Source organism: Xiphophorus couchianus, chromosome 5 (assembly GCF_001444195.1).
Source record: "Xiphophorus couchianus chromosome 5, X_couchianus-1.0, whole genome shotgun sequence".
In the NCBI taxonomy this organism is placed as follows: Eukaryota; Metazoa; Chordata; class Actinopteri; order Cyprinodontiformes; family Poeciliidae; genus Xiphophorus; species Xiphophorus couchianus.
In genome coordinates this window covers 25,107,618-25,121,318 of record NC_040232.1, presented here as the reverse complement: position 1 = coordinate 25,121,318, position 13,701 = coordinate 25,107,618, and the positions used below count along the sequence as shown (strand labels likewise).

Here is a 13,701-nt window from a genome sequence, read left to right as displayed (position 1 = left end):
GTACTGACTTGCTTCGCAAGTCAGTACTGCTGACTATGCATTGCTATGGGCAGGCCCCAATTAAGCTGAAAATTCTTTCCAGTACACCAGTGTGGTGTACATTGATTTTAATTATAAGGTCTTTGTTTAGACAAAGGACAATACATCTTATCCTTTGCGAGAAGCGTCTGCTGCTGACACATTTTTTGACATGGCTTAGTTAGCTGAGAATGTTGGGCTAATACTAGCTAATGATAGCGACTTCATACTTTGTTTTCATGACTTGCAACATCATTTCAGTTTAGTTCCAGTTCATTCTGTGCTGTATTAGCTTACAGAAAAAGATGCCCTCTCCCGGCTTGGGTACCTTGGCGCTTTGTTTTGAACATGCTGAAACTGAATTTCTCTCACTGAATTGACCACTTTGGGTCGATATGTAATTGTAACGATGAACGGAGGAAGTTGCATAAAACACACAGAAAGGACAAGCCGGTTTGCTGTCATAAACCCAGATTCCGCCAACAAAATAATGCAGACAGACCACAACACAGTTTTATCAGCTCTACCAGGAAAACCGGAGTGACTGTTAAAAAAATTGTTTGTGAAAAATGCAGCCATGTGTCTTTGTGTCGAGTTCGTCAGGAACTTTGGATGCAGTAAAATATCGATACATGGATAGGGGCGTCTCTGCTTCACATCGTGTCGTCTTTACAATATGAGTACGATGCATTTAAATAAAACTCTGTGCCTTTCACTTTTCTACCACCTCTAGGCATTGGCAATCTTTATGCTGACATTTTTTCCACATTGCAGGTCAGATATGCTTGAAAAGATGAAGGTAAAAACTCCAATTATAGTCTAGAATATATTTACACATTCTTTAAATGGAAAGCAGAGTTAAATGCACCTTTAGTAACTTTTTCCTGTTGTTCAGACATCTGTGGATTGACAAGGCCTCTGATATTGAGCCGTCTCTCTCTGAATAATAACAGTAACAATAACGGCATAAACCTTGTTGACATCACAGCAGGAACCCAGGCAACTGCATTGTGTTGGCATGGGTCACTAAATTTGAGTAATGTCCAGGGAACAAACATACATGTCACAGATGATTTGTAAGTTTAGAGATTTGTATTTCTATCAGAGTTTTTTTTTTTTCAATTAAATGGCCTCCTGTTCCAGGTAAGCAAGAAGTTGGGATATTCTTTATGGTTTAATACCATTGGAGTCTATTTTTGCACTACTTTCTAGTTTTTTGACCTGTTATGTGTCCAACTTCGATTAATGCTTACCTTCATCTTTATCTAAATATCTGAAACAAAAAATCTAATTTGACTTATTAAGTCTATTTACTTCATATTCTGACAGAGTGCTGCTTGACTCCTCTGAAACGTGTCCACTGTGATTTTAAAGACTTGACAGAGGCAGGGACTGCTTACTCAGTAACACCATAAATACGTAACTTTGTGCATTTGTCCTTTTCTGCAGAGATTTCTCCAGTTCCTGGCATCTAGGAACACCTTGTTCAACCTCAGCAACTTCCTGGACAAAACTGGCTCCCATGGTGCGTGGCATCTGACCCAAACAATTACGACGTTACACACAGACCCCAAAAGGAGGAGCTTCAACACTCAAACAGAACAAACCAAAATGAAATAATTTGGGTCTTGATCGTTAATGACCCTTAAACATGCAGATTTGTTTACATCCTTTTAAGCAAGGTGAAAATATATAGCCGTATACAGTAGCTTACTTGGATGTGCTACTTTTTTTTTTTTTTTAAATTTCAGTCTTTTTCATATTGACTCATAAAAATACGTTTTTGACAACAGAGCAAAAATACACCTTGACATCCACAAGTAGTTTCTGCTGCAGTCAGAGGAACCAATTGCTATGGAAATTAGGACATCACCCACGGTGATAAATACTGGGTTCACAGTCTGCTGTCACAGATGTGTTTCTGCTTGCTTGACTGCAGAGTTTACAGAGCCAAAGTGTGCATTTCAAGCCCTTTTTAAAGCTTCCCATGTTAAGAAATGTTCCCACAGAGGCCGACTAACATAAAGCACTGTCAGGAACGCTAAAATATTTAAAAAAGAGCAGCTTATCGCTCTAGTAAAACATGCTCTCTCCCCTTTTACCTTGGATATGAGTTTGGAGCAGCTTTTCTGCATGCACATAGAGCAGAAATCCAGCCTGTTCACTGGTGAGAAAAATCACGACTTCTCTACAATGTAATGACTGTCTCTAAAAAGCCTGCAATGTCTAAACAGAGCGTCATTTATTGTCACCAGAGTAAGGTCACATCCTTCAAAAAAACAAAAAAAACCCCAGCTTCATCAGTTTGCACAATGGGAACACGCCTCACTGCAGACGTGATGATATGGATGTGTTCTCCTCAGGCTACGACATGTCCACGTTCATCAGACGTTACAGTCGCTATCTCAACGAGAAGGCCTTCGCCTACAGACAGATGTCCTTCGACTTTGGACGAGTTAAAAAAGGGTACGGTTGCTTAATTCCCTGTTGCGTTTTATTTTATTTAGTTGCCAAGGTTCCATCAGCTAACGAGCTTTATTGTTTTTATTAAGAGTTAAAAGATACTCTTCCTTCCCTTTTCCCCCCTAATCCATTGAGGTAGGATGCATCTCACAAGGGAATCTGTGTGTGATACTAGTTTGGTGTGACGGATAATGCTGGAGCTTCTCCAGAGTGAAGAGATGAATACAGAGAAGGTTTTTGATCATGTTTGGATATTTTACAGCTCTGCTAACTGGCAGATAAAAGGTTTTACTATGGCTGCATAAACAGGCACCAAGCCTGAACAGAATAGAAATGAGTCAGGTGGACGACATGTGCGGTAGATGTGTGAAGAGCTTTTAGAAGATGTCGTCGTAGAAACGTTAATGTTTTCTCATCAAATGTAAATATTTCAAAGAGCTGCTGTGTAATTTTCTCTGCTCCTTGAATCTCAGAGCCGATGGAGCGATGAGGACCATGTCAGTGGAGAAGCTGTTGAAAGGAATGCCGATCCTGCAGAGCCAGATCGACTCGCTTTTGGATTTCGAGGTGAGAGACACTTGATAGCAGGGCGGCAATGTTCACCGAATTTGCTGCGGGACACACACCGAGGCGGGAAACACACAAACTCGCAGCATGTCACCCTGTGTTTTATGATCGTTATTAAACTAATAATAAAAGCAGAAAGTTTTGTTAATTTTTGTTGTTGTTGTGATTTTTGGTAATACTGCTGTGTCATTAAGTACTTCTATGCAATTCATGTGCGTTTCTGTAAAGATGCTGCAAGATGTGACTCTGACTACGGCTTTTAAACACTAAAGTCCAGTTGCTTTTTAAAAATTTTTTATTTACTTAAGTAAATACCCGTAGCTCTAAATCAAAAAACAAATTTTCACTTTTTGCTCGCAGGTTCAACCCAAAGACCTGAACAACGGCGTGATAAACGCCTGCTTCCTCCTTCTCTTCAAAGATCTCATCAAGTTGTACGCCTGCTACAATGACGGCATCATCAATCTGCTCGGTGAGGAAACACTTTCTTTTAGCGGATTTTATTCAAATGTTGGAAAAAAATATGGCTTTTATGGATTCATAGGTCTGATACAGATCCTTCATTTAAGCTTGAAAGGGTCCTTGGTGTAAAAGTTATGTTTTCACAATACAGACTGACCTTTGTAGATCCTGTGACAGCGTTCTTTTGGGAAGCTGTGTTAGAGCATGCAGTTATTTCTGATTCTGTTTGAAATCAAAAGATTTCTAAGAAATAAAAAAAAAAGAGAGAAGAGAGAACAGGAAAAAGGAAACAAAAGAATAAACTGTTAAAGCATTCAATGCTTTAACAGTAGGTTTTAAATTATCAAAAATATCGGGCTTTTCATTGTTTTCCATCTTTATTTATTTTTACATTTCCACAATGTAGTCGCACAAAACAAATAGCCTCTCTGTCCATTCAGTTACATTTGATGACTTCACATTTTTCCAGTTGAAAGTATTGATTTTCTTTTCAGTCAACATTACAATACGTAGAAGGGCATTGTTTTCAGCATTGAGAACATCCGCCGGTATAACGCAGAGTAAATTTAATAGCACATTTGAGGGGACTTCCCTTTTTAACAATTTTCTCTTTCTCTTCCTTAATATTTTTCCGGTGCTCAAAAAAAATGCGTGGACAATGCTGAGCTGCGTATTTTCACCTAGATTTCCCAACTCGTCTCCAGCACAAAGCTGCTAAGGAATCCTTTACAAATCCTGAAATAATCGTAAGGGTGTGGAATTTCATCCAGTTTGATGTATTTCATAGCAGACGTATAACTCACAGCCAGTTCAGCCCAGAGAGGACTCGCTTCTGTTTCCGTCATAAAAGCCGAAATGTTTTCCGTTGCATTGTTCGCGGCCCCTTGTTGAACGGTGCGTCGTGTATTTTAAGGGTGACATTTTTTCCGCCATTTTGTTTGTCCAGAGAAATTTTTCCAGATGAAGAGGAGCCAGTGTAAAGACGGACTGGAGATCTACAAGAGATTCCTGACGCGGATGACCCGAGTGTCTGAGTTCTTCAAAATTGCAGAGGTATCGTTTGGAGCAGGGGGGTGTCGAGTTCGTTTTTATGTCAGGCCACAACAAGATCATGTAAGGCCGGTTGTGGCAAAACATATCGATAAAACTACCTATTAAACTGTCAAAATATGAATAACTGGGTGTCTCTGCAGTCGATGAGAGACAAACATCCCTTAAAGTTCGCAACAATTAACTCTTTTCACAGCAACGTATTTTGACAATAAAAACTGCTTTAATTTGATTGATTGCTTTCTTGAAGGTTCTGTTTATGTGTCTCTAGAGGGCCACATAAAAAGTTATGTTACGGATCTTGAGTTTGACACTATACTGGAATTTTAACGTGTCACTTTTTCTGTTACAGCAAGTGGGAATAGACAAAAACGACATACCTGAGCTCACTCAGGTATGACTGACTAAAACTTGTTTGTTCAGCCGTTAAATACTGTCTATCAAATTAAATATGTTCACTAAGCCTCTAACAGTGCATGTCAGGTATTTTTTTTTTTCTTTTTCCTATTGACCTCCTAACTGTCTTGCATGTAGTACGAATGTCCTCCACCTTTTTTTTCCTTCCTGCTGGTGTTTCGCGGTGGTTGCTTCTTCTTAACAACAAAAACACATCCTGGGACGCCTGCACCCCACCAGTGAGCTGTGGCTCTTTCTTTTTTTTTTGTTATTATTGACCGTTGTTTTCGCCCATCCCTTCTCTCTTTACTTTCAGAGATGCAGATTGATCATTCAGGCTGAGAGTGTGAGTAGCGAGTAGTGCACAGAGCTAGCGTTTGGGAGCAAGACAACTTAGGGGAGGAGAGCCGGTTTTCTTTTTTTAGTTTTTGTTTTTAAGAGCGCTGAATTGACGCACAACGCGCAGCTAGCCGCAAACTGTAGCCACTCAGACGCAGTGGGACCGTGAAACTTTAAGAGCTTACTGGATGAAAGTGACATGCGCGCAGCTGCTGAGGCCGCAAAGCGCATTTTCAGTTGAAGAGATGCATCTCTGGGTTTTGCTCTGTGGAGTTTCCACGACCGCATGCGCGTCACAAGGATTGTTTTTTACCCGTTCTGAATTACCGATTCGTGGATCACTTAAAGATGCACCAGATTCCCGGGATGAGAAACTTGATTTTTCGTCTTGCATTTCAGACGATTAAGCTGTGACCTGCGGTGGAAACTCGACAGCTGAGGTTATTGTTTTGGAAACCGCAGCATGAATGTTTTGCATCGACGGCATGCTGAACAGGTGGCACAAATCAGACGCTCACCATGGCATCGGCAATATTATGTGCAACAGGGTGGATATTATCACTCTTACTGATGCTTGAAACTACAGAATAGCATCACGTTCAGCTAATGTTATACTCCCATTCCAGCCAATTTGACAGTAAATCGTCACTTATAGTGACTAATAATTTGGACCATTTATCTAATATGCTCTAATGACGGTTTTATCAGAACAAGTTTAAAAGGGTTTTCCTTACACTAGAGCTGTCTGGGCCTGAGCAGTGCAGTAATGGAGCTCTTCCAGGCCTGCTCAGTCTGCACTGGGTGGTGAGGACAGACGTCTGAAAAACCCACAGGGACAAAGTGTCTGCCGTCCCTCTCAGGCGCATTATCAGTAGCTGGTTTCAGGTTTTAGCATAACAGATTTTAAAGCTCTAAATAGACACACACAGGAAATGAGTGTGGAAATCCAATTAATGATTATTTTATTGGCCGATTTGACTTTGACCTTTAGGGGAAAAAACAAAACCAGCTGGGTATTGAGCTATCCTTTTTGTTGCATGCTAGGAGCTCGTTGTTGAGCATGCAGCTTTGCACTCTGACTGTTTGGAACTCTGTTCTCTCAATTTGCATACAGCTTTTTAACTTATTTTCTCCTTAACACATCTGTTTCCCGATTTTCCTCCTTTTCTGGGTCTCTGTTTAAGTTATGGCACATAAACTGTGTGAATCAGATTCCTTCTGATTTAGTGTAATGTTCTACATGCCAGGCGGCCCAACTTGATTAAAGAAACATTGACTGCAACATTCATGCATCCAACAGGTCAGGATTAGGAGTCATTCTCTGCATTTTCTCTGCAGGCCCCAGAAAGTCTTTTGGAGTCTCTCGAGACTCACCTCAACACCCTGGAGGGGAAGAAGCCGTAAGTAATTACTACAACTTCTAGCGTTTTCCTGCCACCATACCTGCACCAGTCTTTGTCTCAATGCTCTTTGTCTCTAATCTGCTGTTTCTTCTTACCTTTACCAAACTCAGTGAAGACAAGTAAGTCTGTCATTAGTGTGAAAACGGAGTTCAAAACCATCATCATTCGGGTTGTGAGCAAAGCTGTTCAAACCCCTGGAACGTTTTCAGATATCCTCATGTGATGTCCATCTGTTTCACTGTGTCCTACTGGGATTTTCTTTGACAGACCAACTCAAGTAGGGCCTAATTGTGAAGTCAAACATCACATTTCCTCTTGGACACCTAAATAAAAACCAAGGGCAACAAATTGTCTTCCGAAGTTGCCTGATTGGTAGATGAAATCCATTCGTGTGCATGCTACTCCACGGTAAATCAGTGCTTAGCTATGTGGCCTTTGAGCAGCAGGAAACTTCTGGCTCTGGCTAGTTTGAATGTGATTACTCTCCCTGTTCGACCTTCAATCAGCGCTACTGGTCCCTATCCAGGGTTTCCCCTAGTGCATTATAAGCCTGGCGGGCTACCAGACTTTACTTGTGCCCCCACCAGGCTAAGCACTGCTTATTTATTTAAGTTTTTCTTTTTAGAATGTTTGCATTTTAAGACTTTATATTTGGTGTTCATGTATTGATCTTCCAATCGTAGAATGATACATAATTATCAAGTGATATTTTCTAATTTCCTGTCAACTTTAAACATTTTTTAACTCAAAAATACAGCAGACGAATGACTGCCCTAGTGCCCAACCACCAAACTTGGCAAGTTTTCTGGGGGAAACCTTGCTGTCTTAGTACACTTGAAGTAAGATTAAACTAACTTATAAGTCTCTTCTCAGGAAGAAAAAGGAGCTTGTTTTAACTCCTTGATAGTGACTTAAGAACTGCTGAGTAGAACAGCAGTTATATGTGGAGGTTCAGCCTCCACATATAACTTTAAACTACCATGCAGCAATTTCTGTCCTCTTCACAATGATGCCCTAGTTTGTGTAGGTATGACACAAAAAAAATCCTCATATTCACCGAGGTTTTGTCATTGCAACATAACAAAATGTGGAAAAGGTTTCCTGGGGTTTGAATGTGTTTGTCCTACAGGACAGCGTTCAGTGACTCCATAGAAAGGGCATCTGAACAACCAGCGTATTGTCATATACTGTCATTTAGTTTTAGATGCAGCTCTGTGGAAGTATTTTCACCGTAACGTGAATCTCCCGGTGGAACGGATCCCATTGAGAAGTCTTTTTCTTTAGCTTTTTGTGTCACTAATTCCTCCTGTTTTTAAATCCATCTCTAAACTTTGTTTGGGAAGTTTTACATTTTCATTCAAACAAAGGTGAATTTGCTGCTTTGATGCTGTTAGTAACCAACCTGCATGGGGTCCATTATTTAAGCCATGTTTTAGGCCTGACAGATATTAGATATTACTGTCACTTTTTGCACCATCTCAATAACAGATACTGTGACCAACATGCATCACTAAACTCTAACTTCTGTAACTTTGTTGTTTTTACAGATCACCCTCTAAGGTAAGTCCGTGATCGTTGTTTAAGACAATAAGAATAAAAAACCTCCCTACAAAGCGACACATTTAGCTACAGGGTGGAAGCTGTTGACTTCCATCACTCAAACCTGTTATTTACCACCTAACGGGGCAATTTCTTTGCGTCAGGATGCAACAACCAACAACAGTACTCCTGCTGCTGCTGCTGCAGCACCAGCCAAACCTGCTCCTCCCGCTGCAGCCAGCAGGCCTCCAGCTCGTCCCGGGCCGCCGGTGAAACCCCCTCCACCCTCTGTTACTCCAACCGCACCGGCCCCTGCCACCACCGTTACCAGCAAGTGGGTGTCACTCGACAACGCTATGACAGCTGCATAATTCAGTTATCAAAACGGACTTCTATAAATGGGCCTTTCCTCCGTTTACAGCGCTCTGGACGACGGGTTCCTTTTGGATCTCGACCCTATGTCGTCCTCGTCAGCAGGGGGCGCTGCGGCAACGTCCATGACTGGATGGGGAGGTGAGATCTCCTTATAGATACATAACCCACCAGCCTGCATTGAATTTAAATCCATTTGTCTGATATTTGCATATATTTCTCATGAACCATTTTGAAACTGACGGCTTTCTTCACATTATGATAACTGAAGTAACATCTTATGACTTTGTTCTCTCACTGGGCATTAAAATGTTATCCTAAGACAACAGGACGACCTGTTGAGATCTGTTAAGAAATAAAAAGTAAACCAAGACAGCAACAGCAAAGGCAGAAAGACACCTTCGATCCCAGGATACGCTATTCAAAGTCATCAAAAACAGCACACACACTCCACAGCACACACACTTTAAAAATGTGAGAGAACTCCATGTTCCATAAAATCAATTTGCTTATACTTAGACCCATCTATCACACATTTTTCAAAACACCAGCATACATCCCAAGATAAGAAACCGTTTTTACTATGCTAGAGCTCTATTAACACTTTCACAGTCATGAAATACTGTTTTGTCTAAATACAAAAGTTGGATATAAAATTCTCACCAAGAGAGACAAGGTCTAACCCCGTTGAGCTCTTTGCAGTGGTGAACTTTTGGTCACTCGGGTTTTGTTTGTTTTAGCTGGAGCACTGCATCGTTTCTTTTCCGAGGATTCGGGGCACCTTTTCATTGACTTATTTATTTTGTTTTTGTCTCTCTGTTGCAGATCTCTTGGCAGGTGGTGAGTATTCCACTTTCAGTCACAGCGCCACAGACTGAACCTGTGAAATGCTTGCTGATATTTGCTTTTCAGGTCCCATCTTTGTTTTCTGTTCGAAGTTTGACTCGATGGCCAGCGGTTGCTCCCACCACACACTTCAGTCTAAATCCTTCCACCTTGCATTCCCTGTGAATGAGCCGTTTCTCCTCTATTTTCTCTTTTCCTCCTTTTCTGTCCGTCTGTTGGGGGGGATGTGACTGGGTCTGGCAATGGGGTTACGGGGCGTCTGTCCACATAGCTGCCCCAGCCGCCACCAATGGCGCGCCTCAAGCTCTCGCGGCAGACGGGAAGCCAGCTGACGCTGCAGGCGCCGCCGCTGCCGTCACTACCGCCCCTGCTGCTGCCGCTGCCACCGTTGCCGCGCCTGCAGCCGCCGCAGTCGCTGCGCCGGCAACCGCTTCTGGAACCACTGCTGCTGCAGCTGCACCGGTGCCGCCCCCCACATCGCTGCCTGTCTCTGCTCCTGCTGCCGCCTCAGCCACTGACATCGACCTTTTTGGAGGTCAGTGTAGGTTAGCGTGCAGCCTAGCATGGCTTAAGCCAAACCTCGTCATTGTCAAGTCATACAGTGTTATACGGTCATGGTAAAATAATAAAATGAATTTTAGGTTTATATTTCTGTCCTTAATGGCTTAATAACTTACTTATTTTTAACGTTAGATGGAACGTGGAGCCAGAAACCCTGATCATGTTGCTCTGTTTTTTATTAAAACTTTTGTTTTTGCAACTCTTCTAAATAAGCCTCACTTGTTCAGTCTGTTCTGTCAAGAACTTTACCCTTTAGCATGTTGACTTAAGCCAGTAAACTCTTGAGTTCTTCCAGTTTCTCTCATCGCAGCATGGCCCCCCTTGCTGAAGAATAGGCCGAAGCCTTTTTGTTTGGGAAGGCTGCCAACGTACTTAAACATTTTCCACTGATGAACAATATTTATCTGTGCAGAATAATTGGCTTCAAACTGTTTAGAGTCTCCTAAGCCAATTACATATCTAAGGTAATTGCTAATATCTTCCCTGTGCGCTTCAGAGCAGCAGCAAACTTTTATTATGGTGGTCATGTCACCTGATGAAGTTGGTTTCTTCCTTTTTAAACCTTATGAATTAATGGTTTAATCTTTCTTTATAAAGTAACAGTGTGCAAAATGTATATATATTTTTTTTACATTCGAGGTTAAATGTCAGGTATTATATAACCTGTTAAAGACTAGATTAAATTTACTATTTCTTTGTAAACCAATAAAACTGTTGCAGTGTTAGTTTGTTTTTGTAATTCTTATTCTTGTTTCCTTTACTGTAAAGATTGCATATCAATAATTTGCAGGTGTAACAAGACAAATGTTATGGTGTAGCAAAAATCTACCAAAGACCAGTCGACAGATGTTCCATTATTACTTAGTAATAATAATAGATATTTTTTAGAAAAAAAAATTAAAAACTCATGGGACAAACACTGGAGAAAATAGTAAAGTTAACAGTTTTGATAATACTGTCATTTATTATTATTATTATTATTTGGAACTTATTGAGATCATAATAAATCAGAATTTCTATCATGATTAAAAAAAACTTCTTGATAAATGATAAATTGTCATTTAATAATCACAAATCAACATGCTCAGAAAAATACGTTTACATGTAATCAGTTTTTAAATCCTCCTTTAATCACTGAATGCAGAAGACAACAGTTGTCATTTCTACTACTCCATCCAAATAGGAATTACCCACCGACATGTTTTTTACTCCAGGTTTCAATTCAGCTCTTAATTATCTCCATAATTAACTTTTTTTTTTTTAAATGTTATTTGTTTTATAATGCTGAAATAATGTGTGCATTGTCAAATTAATCTGGTTTTATATGCTACATATTTTCTTTGATTTTTGGGCTTTTTGTTAAATCTCATAAATAGTTTTACTCCTATTGTTCCATATTTATGTCATGACGATGAGCTGATAAGTCACTTTCATAATCATATTTCTGCTCTTCTACATGAAAACTAAAGCTTAACGACTACTGAATAAAAATCTGTTCTGTGTCAAAGAGAGACCATGATTTTTTCCCATCCCTGCTGCCATCCTCCCGACTTGTCACAGAGTCAAAGTAACTTGTGACAACTAGCTTCATTACTCGAGCCTGTGCAGGTAGTGCGCACGGTGAATGCAGCATTATGCAGCTCCCCTTTTTTCCCCACCTTCCTCCCCCTATCCTTCTAAACTCATCATGTGAGCAGTGATGCAACTGAATCTATCACTGCACCGAACCAGGCTGCATATTTCTTGTATTCTCAGCCTTATTCCTGACGCTAACTTCTCATTTTTTTGTTTCCTGTCCTTTTCATCTGTTGACTCATCTTCTGTTCTGTACGTCTGTGTGTCTTGGTGTGTTTACCCGGGTGTTGCCTTTCGCTTTGTGTTTTTTTTTTTTTTGCGTGTCCACTGTTGTCGTCTGCAATACCCTAGATGCGTTTGCACCTTCCCCAGGAGACGGTCCTGCTGCCGCGGCCGCGGGCCCCGCTGCTGATGCATTTAGTGGATCTGGTGGGTCACAAAACGGCTTCTTGTGAGCAAGTGTCTGCGAGGACGTTTGAATACACAAGGGTGTGTGTGTGTGTGTACATGAGACTTCTTGCTCCTGTCGTGCTAAAGCTGCCACTGCTTTATAGGAGACAGTAGAGCAAACCATTGCCCCCGGGTGGCCTACTGTCTCACCCCAAATCCTGCTAATGCCCCAGTCATGGACCCTCTCCTCCTTCATCTCTACTATTCCTTCTTCTTCCTGTTTAGATAGCAAGGGAATATTCTTTAAAAATATACTTAGTAAAGGTGTTAGCTGTTGTGTCAAGAAATTGAATACAGTCTGTTTGAGTATTACTAACCATGATAATATTAGATGGAAATTTTAATCATTGCAGAGCCTTTTTTGTTGTTTTTCCTACGGTTTTAATAACTCCATAACTTAACTCTCTTTGACCAACAGGGTTGTAGTGCTTTGGATAAACTTGTAGTGAACTTGTAGTTTCAAACATATTCACATCAATCTCTCTCTGCACATCCTTATAAAGTTACTGTAGCGTGCATGTGTTATAAGCAAAATGTTCACACATGCACTGTTGACTGACAAATTCTAGAAATTTGCAAGTTTAATCTGTTGCAACGTTTAAAGCAAAAACCTTTTAATTGTTTAATGATTTTAGAAGTGAAGATTTTTGACTATTTTTGTGTCATTTTATCTGACTTTAAGCATAAAACTAACCCATTAATAATAACAACATACATTTTTATTTATACTGTTGATTAAATAAAAAGAAATGCATATTCACATAAAGAAAACATGACAGCCATACAGTGATAATAAAAATTTCTGATATCTATTCATAAATCACTGACTAAACGTAATCTTTGATTTGTTGTGGGGTTTTCAAAATATGATGGTTTCTTTAGTCTTTGTTTTGTTATCAGATATCATGAACTGTGTATAAAATGTTAGCTGTTTTGTGCATGCACAGCTTCTTTTCTTATTGCTTGGAAAACAATAGAGGGTTAATTTCCTCTTAACATGCATGAATTACACTTTACACTACAATGTAGCAGACTGCTACATTGGTCAAGGAGATACTTACCTTGTAAATGTACTCATTTCCTTTGCCATGTAGCGTCACAACCACTATGTTAGCATTAGCATGTTGAATTTATGCTAAAAGTACTATTAGAGACAACGTTTAGGTTTGGTTTTCACTCATTCCCTTTAAATAAACATCAACTCACTAGCTTAAAATGTGGCTAGTGAGAAAAGGTTTAGTATATATTAGTGGTTTTGCCCCCAAAAATACATACCCAGTGCTAACTAGCAGAAGCTAAGTAGCTATTTTATTTTAAAGCCTAATTCCACAATTTGCTTTTTTGTTTTGTTGTTCAAATAATTTGGCACACAATTAAAAGGTGATAAATGTTTTTTGCATTTATTTAAAAAAAAACTACAAATAGAAGTGATCTTTGGCTAAAATTGGTCCACAATTGATATGGGCACGTCTCTCTAAACTTGGCTCGACTATTTTTTTTTTTCTTTAATTTTTTCTCCACAGATCTTCTCAAACTTATTCAAGTTAGATCTACAACAGTAGATCAGTAGACAGCCATTTTTAGATAATTTCAGAGATGCTCAGATGGATATAAGTCGGTGCCAATGAAGAAAAATAATCTGGCTGCGTTTATTTTGTCA

General features: G+C 40.0%; 1 protein-coding gene across 9 annotated transcripts in view; it reads left to right on the top strand.

The window, feature by feature from the left end:
• snap91a (synaptosome associated protein 91a) overlaps nt 1-13,701 on the top strand; it is a 52,174-nt gene that overhangs the window by 18,341 nt on the left and 20,132 nt on the right. For 6 of the 9 annotated variants that reach the window (XM_028018467.1, XM_028018470.1, XM_028018469.1 and 3 more), the window contains exons 3-16: nt 1,468-1,543; nt 2,382-2,484; nt 2,955-3,048; nt 3,409-3,520; nt 4,457-4,563; nt 4,913-4,954; nt 6,634-6,695; nt 6,809-6,817; nt 8,246-8,258; nt 8,402-8,571; nt 8,659-8,750; nt 9,435-9,449; nt 9,727-9,990; nt 11,943-12,020. In XM_028018467.1, the coding sequence (XP_027874268.1) occupies nt 1,468-1,543; nt 2,382-2,484; nt 2,955-3,048; nt 3,409-3,520; nt 4,457-4,563; nt 4,913-4,954; nt 6,634-6,695; nt 6,809-6,817; nt 8,246-8,258; nt 8,402-8,571; nt 8,659-8,750; nt 9,435-9,449; nt 9,727-9,990; nt 11,943-12,020 (1,237 nt within the window). The remainder of the gene's footprint in view (nt 1-1,467; nt 1,544-2,381; nt 2,485-2,954; nt 3,049-3,408; nt 3,521-4,456; nt 4,564-4,912; nt 4,955-6,633; nt 6,696-6,808; nt 6,818-8,245; nt 8,259-8,401; nt 8,572-8,658; nt 8,751-9,434; nt 9,450-9,726; nt 9,991-11,942; nt 12,021-13,701) is intronic. The other 3 variants (XM_028018466.1, XM_028018468.1, XM_028018464.1) reach the window with 3 other exon arrangements.